Below are 16424 nucleotides of genomic sequence, written 5' to 3' on the forward strand. Positions count from 1 at the left end.
GACCACAGTGGAGGTTAATGGATGTGGTGGCTGAGCTAAAAGTGTCTGAGAGAGATAAACGGCTTAGTGAGAGGCTGAGAGGAGGCGCAGAGGAGACAGAGAGGAGGCGCAGAGGAGGCACAGAGGAGGCTGAGAGGAGGCTGAGAGGAGGCTGAGAGGAGGCAGAGGAAGCTGAGAGGAGGCGCAGAGAGGAGGCTGAGGAGGCTGAGAGGAGGCAGAGAGGAGGGTGAGGAGGCAGAGAGGAGGCAGAGAGGAGGCAGAGAGGAGGCAGAGGAGACAGAGGAGGCTGAGGAGGCTGAGAGGAGGCAGAGGAGGCAGAGAGGAGGCTGAGAGGAGGCAGAGAGGAGGCAGAGAGGAGGCAGAGAGAAGGCAGAGAGGAGGGTGAGGAGGCAGAGAGGAGGCAGAGAGGAGGCAGAGGAGGCTGAGAGGAGGCGCAGAGGAGGCAGAGGAGGCTGAGAGGAGGCAGAGAGGAGGCTGAGAGGAGGCAGAGAGGAGGCTGAGGAGGCTGAGAGGAGGCTGAGAGGAGTCAGAGGAAGCAGAGGATGCAAGGAGGCAGAGAGGAGGCAGAGAGGAGGCAGAGGAGGCTGAGAGGAGGCGCAGAGGAGGCAGAGGAGGCTGAGAGGAGGCAGAGAGGAGGCGCAGAGGAGGCAGAGAGGAGGCAGAGGAGGCAGAGAGGAGGCAGAGGAGGCAGAGAGGAGGCAGAGGAGGCAGAGGGGAGGCAGAGAGGAGGCAGAGGAGGCTGAGAGGAGGCGCAGAGGAGGCAGAGGAGGCTGAGAGGAGGCGCAGAGGAGGCTGAGGAGGCTGAGAGGAGCCAGAGGAGGCAGAGGAGGCAGAGAGGAGGCAGAGAGGAGGCAGAGAGGAGGCAGAGAGGAGGCAGACAGGAGTCAGAGGAAGCAGAGGATGCAAGGAGGCAGAGGAGGTTGAGAGGACGCAGAGGAGGCTGAGGAGACAGAGGAGGCAGAGGAGGCAGAGGATGGAGAAGAGGTAGAGGAGGCAGACGATGGAGAGGAAGCTGAGGAGAGGCTTCCTGGTGCAAGAGTGAAACCTGGTGGTGGAAGCGTGACATGACTGCAGCGAGACAAAGAGATAAACAGAGAAAGAGATTAATGATTAGTTTATACGACTCCAGTGAGCTTCATGTCACCGTATTCATCCAGCAGCTGTTCACCTGATTTATTCATGAAACAGCAGAACGGCTCAACCGAAGCATGAAAGCAGCTTTACAACATGTAGCTCACAACATACACAGATAAAACATTTTAAAAACATATTACACACTAAGATTTGTGTCTCAGTTTCTGTGGTTTTACCCTCTAAACCAGGGGTCTCGAACTCCAGTCCTCGAGGGCCGCAATCCTGCAAGTTTTAGATGTTTCCCTCTTCCAACACACCTGATTCACATGATCAGGATGGTTATCAGACTTCTGCAGAGCTTGATGATGAGCTGATCATTTGAATCAGGTGTGATGGAAGAAGGAAACATCTAAAACTTGCAGGATTGCGGCCCTCGAGGACCGGAGTTCGAGACCCCTGCTCTAAACTCACAGGCAGCTTATAAAGACGTGTTAAAACCAATCATCCTCATGACACCATCCATCAGCGTGAGGTCGACTCAGAACGAGCTGCTGAGCGATGAGTTAGTTTTTCTGGTTCAGCTTGTCGGACCTGCTCAGTGAAAATAACTTTATTTTATTTTTTGTGATAAATATTTCTATTAAAACGTCTTCTACGTGTTCTGTTCTGGATTTCTGTGACCTGCAGCTGGTCAGCATCATCAGTCTTTATGTAGATGTGAGCTCAGAGATGATCCTGTTGTCTTATTCAGCTCACCCAGAATCAGAAAGTATTTAACTGACATTAAACCATTTATGTCCTGAACGCCGTCTGTCTGCATAGCGAGTGTTTTTACTTCTGCTGCTTGAAGTACGTTTGTTCTAAAGCAGACAGTAAATGACGTGGTAGGAAATGCTTCTCTGATTTTATCGGTGCTCTTACGATGGTCTCTCTCTCCTCCAGGACCTGGTCGTACTCGCTGAGGGAAGCCAGGAAGATCAAGGACGTGACGTTTTCAAAGCAGTGGATCCACTTCCGACGCTCCGACTTCTGACCGCCCACGTCCACAATCCTGCCGGAGACCAGAGGAGGGACGGAGGAGTTAGAAAGGAGTTCAGTTCACTTAAAGATTTTCATCTCTTTAGTGTCGATCTGGAACGATTTAAGGAGAACTTCCTTATTAAAGATTACTCTAAATCAGGGGTGTCCAATCCTGGTCCTCGAGGGCCACAATCCTGCATGTTTCAGATGTTTCCCTCTTCCAACACGCCTGATTCACATGATCAGGATGGTTATCAGGCTTCTGCAGAGCTTGATGATGAGATGATCATTTGAATCAGGTGTGTTGGAAGAAGGGAAACATCTAAAACTTGCAGGATTGTGGCCCTCCAGGACCAGGATTGGAGACCCCTGCTCTAAATGATCCAGTTACATTTCTATGAAGTGTGAGAACTCAGACACATTCTGTTGTTGAGCTGCTTTACATGTGAATGAAGCTCGTCCAGGTTTGATGGATCTGATCGTCGCCTTCAGTCCCGTTAGCGAAGCTCTGACTTTTAAAGTGGAATTAGCTTTTATTTCTTATCAGTGTGAGTTTTCTAACCTGGATGCAGGTCGGGCTGAAACACTTCATTCATTCCTAAATGTTTGACATCTAGTGTGACTCAAAACACCACAAACAGAAGTCCAGATGCTTCCAGTTCGCTGCAGAAGCTCCTCACAGTCACAAAGCATCTCTAATGGGAAACTCTCCTAAAAACCTGTGAAACCTTCTCGAAAAGCCACCGAGGATCAAGAAACAAGCAGGTGACAGCTCGCTCATGTTAGTAATTCACTACTAAATACCATAAATCTGCTCTGCTGTGCTGCTAAATGATGCTTCAGAGCTTCATTTTGCTGTTAAAGCGGTTTAATTTAATTCTTTCTTCGGTGCAGGTTGTTTGTAGAGCAGGTGTCGTTTCATTTGGGAACACAGTGTCCCTTCACAAATGAACTTTGGATCTTTGTAGCTCGAGCCTCCTCCACATGTTCAGAATAAAACCCACAGAGCGGCGCCGCTCCGCCCAGGTTCAGCCAGAAACCTGATCCGGCCAAATCTAAACAGGTGTGAGCAGACAAAGCCGCCGCCGGAGTCGACGGTATTTGTTTCCCCGGCGCGGTGAATAGCGTCGGTGTTGGATTTTGGTGTGGAAACCTCAGCGTGGGCCACCTGAGCGTGATGTTCTTGATGGTGAAGGAGTAGTCGTGGATGCCCGTGGTGGGGAAGCGAACCCGCAGCACGTCCTGCTCCGTGGGGATGTAGTCCGGAGCCGAGATGCGCTCCAGGTTGCTCATGTAGCTGCAAAGCAGAGAGGAAACAGTCAGCACCTGTTTGTGACACCACGGTCCAGTAAAACACTGTTTGCTTTGCTTCAGCCTCCAGCCGGCAAAACAAACTGAAGGTGTGCGATGAATTAGCGACGATAAAAAGAAGAAGCTGTGATTAAAGCTGCGGCGGGCCGAGCACACGGCGGCCGTATGGCTGCTGTTGATTCAAGCTGTCATTAGCTAATGTTGACCGGCTGTCTCTTATCGAGCTGCCGGGTAAACACAGAGCAGAGAGGACGAGCAGCGCCGCCTTTGTTCTGTGACATCCGAGCTGCTCGGCGGCTCACACCTTCACCTCAGGTTGATTAAAACAGCAGCCGGAGGGAAACTTTGTGCCGTGATTCTGGTTATTTTTAGGCCTGATTAAAGCAGCTGGTCTCACAGAACAGTTGATGTTTTCCTCATAAACTCTTCATCAGTTTGACAGTAAAGAGTTTCCTTCATTCACTGCTCAGTGTCTCATTTGTAAAATATAATTATCATTATTTATTTTTTTAATTTTCATCTTACTTTTATTGTACTTATTCTTTTTCACCTGGTTTTGGTTTTCTTGAAGGTTCTGTTGATGTTCTCGTGGTGCTTTGGTAAGTTCTACCAACACCCAAATCTACCCTTGACCAGTGTATCTCTGATTATTATAAATGTAAATCTCTGAAAATTCAATAAAAATAAATATATATAAAAAAGAGAATAAAGAGTTATCGTGCACCTGCTCAGGTGAACGTGTCCCTGTGATGTGTTTCATATCTGCCATCATGAGCCTGTCGATGGAGGCTGTTGTTCTTCTCACCAGTTCGACACTTCTTTTGATTTTACTTTTATTTTTATATGAATCTATGGTTTCAGATCCATTACTCCTGTTGTTGTGTATCTGTACGGATGCCACGCTATGGACTGTATGTCTCCTGGTTTTAGAGACTCTTCTGTGGTGTGATGGGACGGAGACGTTTGTGTTTTTAGCATTATTATATGAAATGAGGACTTCCTGCCTCAGTCTGACTAAAGGAAGCTCAGCTCGCTCCAGGCTGTGGTGTCACCTCATGAGTTTTCTTTTAAACTGCTGACGACAATAAAATAAACACAGATTCAGATTGAACTAAAACCAACCTAAAGACCAAATCCTGCAGGTCTCTCCGCATCTTCACTCTGCTCTAGAATCAGTTTCTCGTTTGTGGCTGAATTACTCCAAAATCACAGCTTCTGCAGGTTTTGTAGCTCCACATGAAAATAAAACAACTTTGTCAATAATCTTAATTTAAAGCTAGTTGGGTCAAGCTACAGAACTATTGATTCTTTCGGGTTTCTGAAACCAGAATCAGCAGATCTACTCCACCTATCGGAGCCAGAAGCCGTAAAACTAAACAATCTGCAGGTTTTTGATTCTCCAAACGTTTCTACTTATCTGTCATTCATCTGGATGATTTAATCAAATTTAAGCTTCAAACTGTCGCCAAAATCACTTCATATGATTTAAAAATTCACCAAAAATTAACCGTTTGCTGGAAGCCGACTGACCAGAACGAGAGTTACTGTAGAAAACGTCTTTCAGTCTTTTTTTAGGTAAATTCTTGTTGAAAAACCCAAATTAAACGGACCATGAGTCTAAGTTGAACATAAATAAAAGGAGAAAACTTTTCTACTAATTAAACATAAATATGCAACACTTGTGCTTTTTGAGGTGATTCTTTCCTTTTTCCAGATGTTCAGATGTACTTTCATACAAACTGCTGCTCATTGATTCATCATGTGACTGATTTCCGGTCCAGAACCTGTGGTGCCTCATCGGTACTCACTACTCTGTGGAGTCCAGCAGCTGGTACTCGCAGCGCCGGCTGTAGCAGACCCGTATCCCCGAGTCGGCCCAGAGGCGGCGGATCGCTTCGACGTATCGTCGATCCAGCTGAGTGACCTGAACCGTGTTCACGTCCTGCAGCCACCTGGCGTAGTCCTGGAGGAGAACCACAGGGTTAAAACTTTTATTATTCAGTTAAACTAGAAGGAGCATCTCTGTTTGATCAGCCCTCCAACATGTGTCCTGCTCCGGGATTCAGCCTGTCGGGATCACGGTGAAGCTGCCGGTGGTTCACGGACCTCCACCTGCTCCGAGTGTCTTAATCCCATAAACCTGCTGCTGATCCGACGCCGGCACACCTGTACTGACACCTGTGTTCTCATGTAGCCGGGCGCGGTTTGGCCGGTGGGTTTACCTCGTTCTCGCGGTTGGAGTAGGGGATCCTGAGCGTCATCATGGCTCCCGTCATGGCCTTCATGGCGGTGAAGATGTTCTGGAAGATGCATTTGGCGAAGGCCTTCCTCTGGTCCTCGGAGAAGCCTTGGCCGTGGATGATGCGCATCTGTCGGATGAAGGTGGTTTTCCCGCTTTCCCCGGTTCCTGAGGCGACGAGCAGGAGAAACAATAAAGTTCAGTTAGTCACGGTGGTGTTTTTATTCATTCACTGTCTTTTTCTGTTTGTGTTTCGAGTCCAAAGACAAGAAAACGAGTGAATTAGAGAAAAATAATAAAAACAACAAGTCATCGTCAGGTGAAGGATTATTTTACTACCTCAGGATCACGGCCAGGTTAAGTCTTACTTTGTTGTTTTAAATTTCTACTCTGATTTTAGTTTACTTACATTCACTTTTAAGAATTTTACTTGTTTTTCTGTTTTATTTCCTGCATTTATTCTCATCTTATTTATTTCTCAGCAACATCTGGCCCAGGACTTTCCTTTGGGATTAATAAAGTTTTATTTCATCTAATGACAAAAAAAGTCTCGTAAACGACTTCACTTGTAAAACAAACGAAAACATTAACAACTAACTGCACTATGAGCTGCAAAAGAGACTAATTTTGTTTAGTTTTTTCATTTAAATTTTGAAAAAAAAATTATTTATTTTTCTGAATTGTGACACCAGATCATTTAATCAAAAGGTCTTCAGTAAAAACTCATTACATTAGCCTTCGTTAGCGTCCACCAACCAGTCAAGCTGCTGTTCATTCCCACATCTGTCCAGGCTCACAGAAGCAAAGCCTCCAAAGCGTCTAAATTCATTAACAACAGACAAACTGCAGGCGTTTGACCAATGAATCAGATCTGATGTGACACAGAGTCAGAACTACGACCGCAGACGAAGCTTTAAACATGAACGTTGCTGCAAAGATGCTTCAAATGCTGAAAGCTTCACATCTTCAACCAGCAGCACAGAGCAGCCAAACGCTGGTGACACCAGTTCAGCCTCTACATGGTCTACAGAAGAAGATTCAGTCCAGTGCTGGACGTCAGAAACACCAGAACGTCCAACTACATCCTCTGTAAACCACAACATGCATCACGGTGACCTGCAGGAATAAAAACCATGAAATAGAGTTCATGTCACGCTTCAAACGGCGACGGACGAATGAGCCAAATGGCTTAAAGGTGCCATGTAGGGATGAAGTAGACCCAGATCTGTGCTGAATCTACAAACACAAAGTCTACGATCTGGAACGCTGCCACGCTCACAGTTCTCCTTCTTTTCATGAATTACAGTGTTTCTGATCATCTTTACTTATTCCGTCTTAACTGCTGTGAATTCTTGACTCGTGGCCCATAAATGTGTTTTCTGGTCACGGTGACCTTCGAGTTCAACCACCACAATCTGATCAGAGTCCAGTTGGACGTTGGTGCCAAATTTAAAGAAACTCCTTCCAGGTGATCCCCAGAATGAGATGACTGGATGGACAAAGCAACAACTGAACACCTGAAGCCAACAGCTGTCTGACAAACACTTTGCACTGAGCTGGTAAAGGATCCACTCAGCGATCAGGAAGCGACAGCATTGCTTCTCAGCTGCTTGTGTCGGTACATGATGAAAAACTTAAAGCCCTTAAAGGCAATAAAGGAACCGCAGCGGAGGAACAAAAGAACCGATAGATCCTGCTCGACTGGACGGAGCTCTGACGCTCTCTGAGCTCTTGGGTTTCACAGATCAGAGGCAACAGAAAGTAAAATGCTTCTGTTTAAAGATGAAACGCCCGGTTGATCAGCCACAACATTAAAACCACCGACAGGCGACGAGTCGATCATCAGGTCACGGCGTCTGCAGACGAACCGTCTGGATGTCGCTTCAACAAGCAGCTAAATGTACGCTTTGTTTTCATATGATCGTCAAGTGAACTGAAGCAAACGCTGGAAATGCTGCAAAAAATGTTTAAAAAAAAAAAAGCAAATTTGCTCCAAAAGATTTCTTTGAAGTGAATTAACAAAAATTTTTTTTTTTTAAACATCCTCTGTGGGAGGAAAATGGACAGAAATCTGTTTTTTAAAAGGCAAGGTGTCATTATTCTTTCATGTCAGCTGGTGTCAGACAAGTTTGATCTCATCCAGGAACAAAAACAACAAAAGAAATTTAAAAAACATGTTTACATCGACCGCTCTGCTTCTTTGCACCAATGGACCAAGTCAAATTCCTGGTGATGTAAAAATTACTTGGCAATAAAACTGATTCTGATTCTGATTCTGATTCTTTACCTTTTTTTATTTTAACAGTCCAAAAACACCTAAAGCAAAAATTGGAGACATTTCTTCAAAGTTTGTTGATTCAGTTCACTTCTTTCTACACTTACATTCACTCAAAAGAAAATAAACATTAAATGCAATAATTTGCATCAGATGGACAAACTACGCTGACTTGGGACAATTAGCATTTCCTCGACAATTAAAGGTATTTTAATCACCAGTCTTAACCGTCTATAGAGGTCCATGTTCAGGAGGAGGAGACCTGACATCCAGAGAAATAATGAAGTCATGAAGCCAGTTTCATGAAACTCAGCTTGAATTTAGCTTTAAACCAACTAATGCAGAAGTTTGAGTTGAAGTTACGAACAGGATGAAGTTGATGCAACATTCTGACGTCAACACGACCAATAAACACAAAATCTGCAGCTCAACAGGTTTATTTAAATCAGTAGATCTAATGTTTCATCTTCTGTGCATTTGTCAGGTTGGAATCAGGACCTGGACTACGTTCAGACTGTAACGCTTCATGGATGAAAATCAAACGTAAACACAACCGTTGCAGACGAGCCTCCCGCAGTCGGACACTCCTCATCACTACGTCACAAAAACAGCTCGAGGAACACGACCAAGAGCTCAAGGTGTTGACTTCACCTCCAAACTCTCCAAATCCTCCCGTAATCAGGCGTCCACCAGAACAACCTGGACCCTACAACCCGAAGGATCCATGACCAGCATCACCCAAGAGTTGTTCTGGAGGCACAAGGAGGATCCAGACAACTTTTAGGAGGTGGTTCTGATGTTGTGGCTCATCGGCGTCTCGGTTTAGTTCTTCTGTTAGAATCTCAGTCATCCAGGTCTTAATGATCCTACGAGCTCCAGACCCTGAGGACTAAAGAACCTACAACAGAAGTCCATTTCTACTGGAGCTCTGAGGATCCATCAGCTCCACCTGCTGTATTTTATCACCCTGCCTTTACAGCTGACTGGCCGTTGTCTGTATTTCAGTGACTCCCAGACTGACGTAGACCATCGGCTGACGTCTGACTGATGCTCTCTGGGTGCAGATAACTCATCCAGCCGTCAAACCCGTAACTTCTGAAGCCTTCCTGTTGTTTCTCAACCTGCCTTCCAGGAAACAGCTGAACCGAACCGAAGCGGTTTTATTGACAGTCCTGTTCCCGTCGACAAACATTCGTTTGAGGCAATAATTCAGTGTTACTGTTGACCGGAGCTGCGTGTCGTCGTAGGATTTCCCCAACTCGTCTGTATTCAGTCTGCTGATAACCGACCACACACACTGCGTCCATATGGGCCAGTTCTTCTGTCAAACGGTTCCTCAGACGCTTTACAGTTTGACCGTCGGGACTTTTCACAATAAAACAATAAAACACTGCAGGAGCCACAACGGAAACAACCGGTGGATGAACTGATTAGTCATCGAAGGAAAACCAACAGGCTGTTAATAAAACTTTAAATGTTGAAGACATTCATCATCTTTAAAAAGTGAGAGTTTGCTTCTTTTCTTTGTCTTATTTCATCGTCATGGGAACATCTTTGGGTCTACTTAAAGAAAAACCATTAATCAATCAACAGATTATTAAATAATTACTAAAAATTAACTCTATTTCATAGATCTGGCATAAAACAAATGTAGGATTTGGCTGTGTTACAACAGGAACAGAGTTTTACACGTTACCTTCAAATAATGGATGTTTTTTTAATTCAAATAAATAAATAAAGTTTATACAGTTATCTCTAAATAATCAGTTATTTTCCTTGTTGATTAATGTGCAGCTTTTTCCAATTAATCAGCTCATTTCTGGTCAGTAAAAAAGTCATTAAGCAGCAAAAAAAACTCTGTAAAGACCAAATCAACGTCTGGAAGTTGCTCGTTTCGTCTAACGAACCAGAGAAGCTACCAATGCTAATTTACTACGACAACAGAGAGAAGAGTTCGTAGCATGTTTTTATTCATCTGTGTTTGATTCATCAGCTCTAATCTCAGCATAACGTGCTTTTAATCCGACGTAATCCTGTCGTCTGGAAGCTGTGAGTATCTGATAATAAACAGGAGATGATGTCGCTGCAACATCCTAAAAAATAACTTCCTCAGACTTCTGTGACTCTGACGCAGCCTGAAGCTGAACATCACCGACACAAGCAGCGACGTGCCGGTAGGACCAGGACGTCTTCTGGAGGTGACTGCTCTCCAAAAACATGGATTTTTAAGGAAGGAGTGTAAATCCATCCCCATGAACATTAGAGAAGCTGTGCAGCGTTTAAAGCAGGATGGAGGCGGAACAGTGTAGAAATAACAGTAAATATATGTTTAGCTGATTTAAATATAATAAAACTGTGTAGGTTTAGGGTCACATGTTATAAAAGAACAGAACAGCATTAGTAAAAACATTATTTATTTAATGTAGATGTTTTTTGTTTGTTTGTTTTTACAGTTTTAGGCTTTTCTGTTTTTTCTTTTTTTAAAGTGAACATGATGTAAATGAATCCTCGTCTGTGGATTTACTGATTATTATCATCTGTAATTTACCAGAACAGAAAAAAGAAATTATTTACCATTTTTCAGCTCTTAATACACTAAAATACAATAATATTGTTGCTGAAATAAAAGCAAATATCTGTAAAATAACGATATTTCTGCCTCATTTGTGGATCTTTTTTATTTACTATCTGACGCTGACGGACTGCTCGTGTTGCTCTGCGGCTGTTTTCTTTTTTTATGAGCAGGGAGGGAACAGGTGTAAACAGGTGTAAACCAGCAGCTCCATTACTTTCACTGTCTCTGCAAAATAAACAAATCAATGCCTCTTTTTTTTTTTTTTTTTTTAAACCGAGAGCGAAGACGCCTCTGCTGCCTGTCAGGTCCCGAGTCGTCAAACCAGCTTGAAAATGTAGGTTTGTGGGCTGCTCGTCTCCGGTCTGCAGGCTTCTGGTCCGACCAATCCCCAACCTGGCCTGATCCTCACGCACTCACCTGGTGACACATGCTTCACATAGCTGCCGGCTGCCTGCAGGCCACCAAACAGGCCGGGCGCTCCGACTCTGAATGCTGGGTGTTGCTTGTCAGATTGTAGGTGTCGCCTGACGTCTGTTTAATCGGATCTATCTGCTGTTAAAGCTGTACTGACCCAGCAGCAGGATCTTGATCTCCCGTTGCTCCTTCTTCCGCTGCTGCTTCAGGATCTTCCTGATCTCTTTGTCCACGGCGACGGTCTTCTTGTCCTCCTCCGACAGGCAGCACACGCATGTGCGGTGGCACCATCGCCAGCAGCCCGCCATCGCCCCAGAACCTGGAATCAGACTGTCGATGGATAATCAGAGTCACCGTGTGTCCACCTGAGGAGACCTCCTGGTAGATCTGTTGGTATTAACTCACTGACACACCAGCTGATGACTCTAAACTGCCTTTTTTAAACATCTCACAGGCTTCAGTGCGTTTAAATCACAGATGTTGCCTAAAATCAGAGTCTTTTGTGCCAAAAGCTGATTATTTAACACATGAAGACTCAGGATCAACACAACTATAATATATTTAATAAAAATGCACAAAAAAAGGCAAAAATAGAATCTTGTGGGACGCTAAAGGTGCATGAAACAAACAGAAACCAGTCAGATATTAGCTGCAGCTGGTACAAGTTCAGAAGTTAAACTTTCTGACATTATTTTAGGATTCAGGTTTTTGTTTGTGTGATTTATTTTATTTTATTTTTTTTGCCTTCATGCTTCTGTGGCGTGCCTGAAATAAATCCATAAACAAATCCATGCGTCTCCGCCTGCTTCTATCCGGATCAAACAGTCATAAAGTGCAAACACACAGACGATTACATCCGCCGTGAAATCAAAGGTGTGTTTTCTGTGAAGGCCAAACAAATGTCTGTAGTTTATAATGTAATCAGGCTGACATTTAACTTATAGGTTTAATCATAGAACTGGTTCTGATGCTCAAGATGTGTCGGTTCTGTCTAAGATCCGTGTTTACATTTATAAACTAGACAAATAAAGTTCTACAAATAACATGATCTATGGATGAATTTGATTTACATAATAAAGAAATGTAATAAATATTCTGTGTGACGTGCTTTAAAATTTAATCCTTGTGACTGAAATCAAGTCATTTTGATGCATTTAAAACATTTCAGTCACAGTTTAAAAGCTGCAGGACTTCACATGGCAGTCAGAAAGGAGCCGACAGTCAGTAAAATGCTCAGACTGGACCGTGATGTGGCCTGGAAGGGTCGAAAAGTGACATTTAAACACTCAACAGCACTGATTTAAACACAACACTGCTGTGGGTGGAGGACAGGCCTCACTGTGGGCCATGAAACCAGCGAAATACCTCAATAAAAGCATTTCAAAGTAAAACCCTGAGCATCACTGATGTCTCTGGGATTCTTCATGGTGGAACCAACAGCGAGTAAAAATGCACAAGAAACGCTGAGAAGCTGCTCGTTGGACTGTTTCAGGGTTTAAAGGTGACATTTAAAAACTCACCAGCTGTGGTTTGAACCAAACGCTGCTGTGGGCGGATCACAAACCTCACCGAGGAGCATGAAAGCAGCTTTTACCAGCGAAATACTTCAATAAAGTTCGATTTCAAAGTAAAATCCTGAGTGTCAGTGATGGATTTGGGGGAAACACCGCCGTGATGTGTGATGGTTGAACTAAATACCGGAGAGATGGAGTCTGAAACTTATTCTAAGAGCTGAATTAGTTCCTTTAAAGTTGTTCCATCTGCTTAAAAACAGCAGCTTTGGTTAAATCATGGCACAAAAAAGGCACAATTACGCACCGTCCTGGCACAGCTGCGTTCACCAACAGAAAACAGCTTCTCACCTCCAACCTCGGTGTCAGACTCCCTGGAGACCAGCAGGTACGAGCTGCTCCCAGCGGTCCATGTTCCTGCTCGCTGTCCCGGATCCTCCGCAGCTACTGTCCCCGGAGCGCACCGACAGCGTCCTCGGCGCACATCGAGGCGCACTTTGAGCAGCTTTTTATTCCAGCTCGCACGAAACAACCTGCCGCTCGGGAAAGTCCACCGCGCCTACGCAGGAATGTGTTTCCTCCGCGATCCGCTCACAGCTCTGCGGAGCTGGAATGCGCTCAGGGCGCCGCCGCGGCAAGGCAGCGGCAAAGAGCGCAGGCGCGCCGGAAGTGAGGCGTTTCTGTCTAGAAAATAAAAGCATGAGTTTTACACTGGGGTCAGCTTTATGTGAAATATTATACTGCTGCTTCATAGTTTTACTTCACTCAGTATTTATTTCTAGCTCTGGTTAATGTGTGCTTTTTATATTCATCCAACAGTAGTTACTGGTTACAGATTAATATTGAGCCCAGATATGCAGCAAGAACATCCTCAAAGTGGATCAAATGGGCTAAAATATGAACATGTGTCCCATATGTAAAACTCTGGCAGGAAGGATGCCCAGAAAACAAATGCTGTCATGTCAAACTACAGTCAGATAATATCTACAGCTGATTTAAGTTAAACAACATAATGATAGGATCACATGTTTTAAAAGAATAAATCAGGATTTGTAAAAACAGATTTTTATCCTGCCAAACATTGCTGATGGTTGGGTTTTGCTCCTTTAAATCATAATGTGGTTTTAAAATGTAGGTTAAATGACCATTTATAAAATACTGATGTTTGATGTGAATGTTTTTGTTTTGTTGTTGTTTGTCTTTTAACAGTTAGATGAAAATTAATTCTTCTTTCTGCAGTTTTAGTGTTTCTGAGCTCTCATGCACACATTTTAGAGAAAGTCACAGAAACATGACAGAGCTGTGACATGTTGTTCTGTTTGTTCACACATCCCAGTTTGGGTCAGAGCGCCGGGTCACTGATGGAACAGGAGGAGCTGCTCAAGGGCCCAAAGTGGCGGCGCCGGGGTTTGATCCTCCGACCTTCTGGTCAGCAGCCTGCAGACCGAACCACTGATCCACTGATCCGCCACCTCTCCCACTGACTGCTGGTAAAATCTGCAGCTAAATCAGTTTTACACCATCTAAGGACGACATCAGCAGAAGTATTATGGGATGTATGAGAGTCTGAACAGCAGCTCATCGTCTGACACAGAACAGTGAAAACAAACACTGGATGTGTTTGTTCAGCAGAGAAAACTTTAAAAAGTGATTTTAGTTTCACTTTGAAGACTTGTGTGACGGTGGTTCATTGGAACAAATAGTTTACCGACATGTGAGACGAGGATCATCGTCTAGACACGACTCCTTCTGTGTCTAGATCATTTTCTAATATGGGCATTTACTCCAGGAATTAAAACCATTACAAGAATTAAAAACAAGCAGTTAATGAATAAATCTTTTCATTTCTATCAGCGGCCTGTATTTTCATATCAGCAGATAAAGTCCATTTGCCATCACCAGCCTCTTGTTCTGGATCTCAGCAGCTCTGACGTGACTTCTCTGATCAGACTGTTGGACTTCGGCGGTGTTTCAGAAGCTGAATCCGTGAAGGCCGTCAGTAGTTTTCTGCCCACAGCGTGTGATTCATGCTCGATGCCGACCGCTCCTTCAGCACATTATCCAGAGCAAACAGGCCGGTCACGAGTCCGCTTCATACATGAGAGCAAACATCAGAACATTTAATGTAATAATCCATCACGTCAGGCCTGTTGTTGTTGTTGGTTTTTATTGTTTGTGCGTTATGAAAGAGCAGCTTGCTTCTTTACTGGCATCATTCAGAACCAGGAAACAAACACGAGTAAAGAAACTGAAGAAAACAGAGAACTCACGCTGAGATGAAGGAAAAGAAATCAGGTTTAAATTCTAACAGTTTGTGTCCGTTTCTGAAGAACATACGGCTACACTCAGGAAGATGAAGGTGCCAAGTGGAACCAGAGATGGTTCTTCACAGTGACGCCAGAGAAGAACCACAAGGAACCATTTAGCAGAAGATCCTTTTAAGAACCACTTTTCTAAGAAACTTTAGCCAAAAAAAGTTCTTTATGGATCCATTTCCAAGATCCTTCTCTGTGGACTCACCTGGTTTTATTTCAGCAGCAGGACTTGATGATCATTTAAGTCGTTTTAAGCAGATAAATGTGAGAATTTGCAGCGTTTCTGTGTCACTTCCTTAAAAAAACGTTGAATATTTGAGCTTCTGGGCTGTTAGTCATGTTACAGGATGCTGACTCAGGATTTAATGGACAACTCATAGACAATTTACAGACAAAATGATTCACTGATGATAAACATCTGCAGCTCTGGTTTCACACCATCAAACCAAATAACTCCAGTAAAACTGAAAACCTCCTGAAGCACCTCCTGAATGAAGATGTTCTCCAGCTGATGACGGACCCGTCATTCATCTGAACCGGATCTTTTAAATGAGAGTTTTTTCTGGGTTAGCGTGAGGCTGCAGGTGAACCTTCCTGCTGATCAGACAGCAGCGTAACTTTGAAAAGCCTGGACCAGAAGCCGGCTGCGCTGCACTCGCTGTGGTTTGACGGCGCCGTGAATCCTGAGCTGCCTCCTGGATAAAGTTTCGGCTGCTGCAGAGCTTCTGCTGCTTCATGTTTCAGGTGAGCTGCAGTGAAATCACAGCTTCACACGCGTTCTGTGGGATTGTCATGTATGTTGTCATTAAACGTCCATCTTTACACCTCCTGCTCTTCATTTTATTCACTCTGTGTCCTTCACTGAACCCTCTGGAAGCTGATTTGTTTTGATTATCATTCTTATTTGACTCATATAATGAATCACTTTATGAGAAAACAATGACAAGACGAATCCTCTGACGGCTAAATTACACACATTAATCCAGCTTCATGTGAGGCTGATGTGACACAACACACCAGAACACACCCAGAGTTCTGCAAACATCACAAATCCCTGAAGGAACCACTAATATCAGAGTCATCTGTCAGGTTTTCTGAGCAGGCGAGGAGCCCGGCAGGTTTTTATCACTCCTCCTCCTCCTCCTCCTCCTGCTGCTGTTTGGATGTCAATCTTTTGTCCCGGCCTGCAGAACCGGTTTGTCCAGGCCTTCGTGGTTTCAGATATTGAGCTCACCTGAGCCCTGCGTTGCCATGGCAACAAGGTGAGGTGAAAGAGCAGGAGAGGTGTGTGTGGAGGGTCCTCTGAGTGTGAAAGAGTGAAACGAAAAAAGATGTGTTTTACGTCTAATTAGGGCCCCTTGAGTCTGTTAGAGGTGTTTTATACCCCGAGTGTTTTATGTAGTTCAACAGAACAACAAGTTCAGTGAGTAGAAATGTATAGAAAGGTTAATGTGCTCAATAAAAAGGATTTATGTTCAGATCTTACTGTAAAAACTCTGTCCAGGAAAATTTATATGATCTGACGGAATTGTTTTATTTTTTTAACTTTTATTTTTTGTGAAAATCAAGTCACTTTGAGTAAGAAACAGACAAAAGTAGTTTTTGCTATTTTTTTTAAATTAGCAAAAATGTATTTTTCCAGTATTGTTATTATTATTATTTTTTTTTTAAATTAAACCTATACATTTTG

The 16424-nt window shown here is 44.0% G+C and overlaps 1 protein-coding gene across 1 annotated transcript in view; it reads right to left on the reverse strand.

The window, feature by feature from the left end:
* LOC103369976 (guanine nucleotide-binding protein subunit alpha-11-like) overlaps positions 1-12974 on the reverse strand; it is an 18743-nt gene extending 5769 nt beyond the window's left edge. Inside the window, exons 1-6 of the mRNA XM_008298850.1 lie at positions 12771-12974; positions 11066-11238; positions 5628-5812; positions 5214-5368; positions 3263-3391; positions 1910-2125 (exon numbers count right to left, since the gene is read on the reverse strand). Of these exons, the coding sequence (XP_008297072.1) occupies positions 1910-2125; positions 3263-3391; positions 5214-5368; positions 5628-5812; positions 11066-11216 (836 nt within the window). The 5' untranslated portion in view covers positions 11217-11238; positions 12771-12974. The remainder of the gene's footprint in view (positions 1-1909; positions 2126-3262; positions 3392-5213; positions 5369-5627; positions 5813-11065; positions 11239-12770) is intronic.
* Positions 12975-16424: the final 3450 nt, after the last annotated feature.

The sequence above is a fragment of the Stegastes partitus genome, unplaced genomic scaffold, assembly GCF_000690725.1.
Source record: "Stegastes partitus isolate 25-593 unplaced genomic scaffold, Stegastes_partitus-1.0.2 Scaffold1356, whole genome shotgun sequence".
Taxonomy (NCBI): domain Eukaryota; kingdom Metazoa; phylum Chordata; class Actinopteri; family Pomacentridae; genus Stegastes; species Stegastes partitus.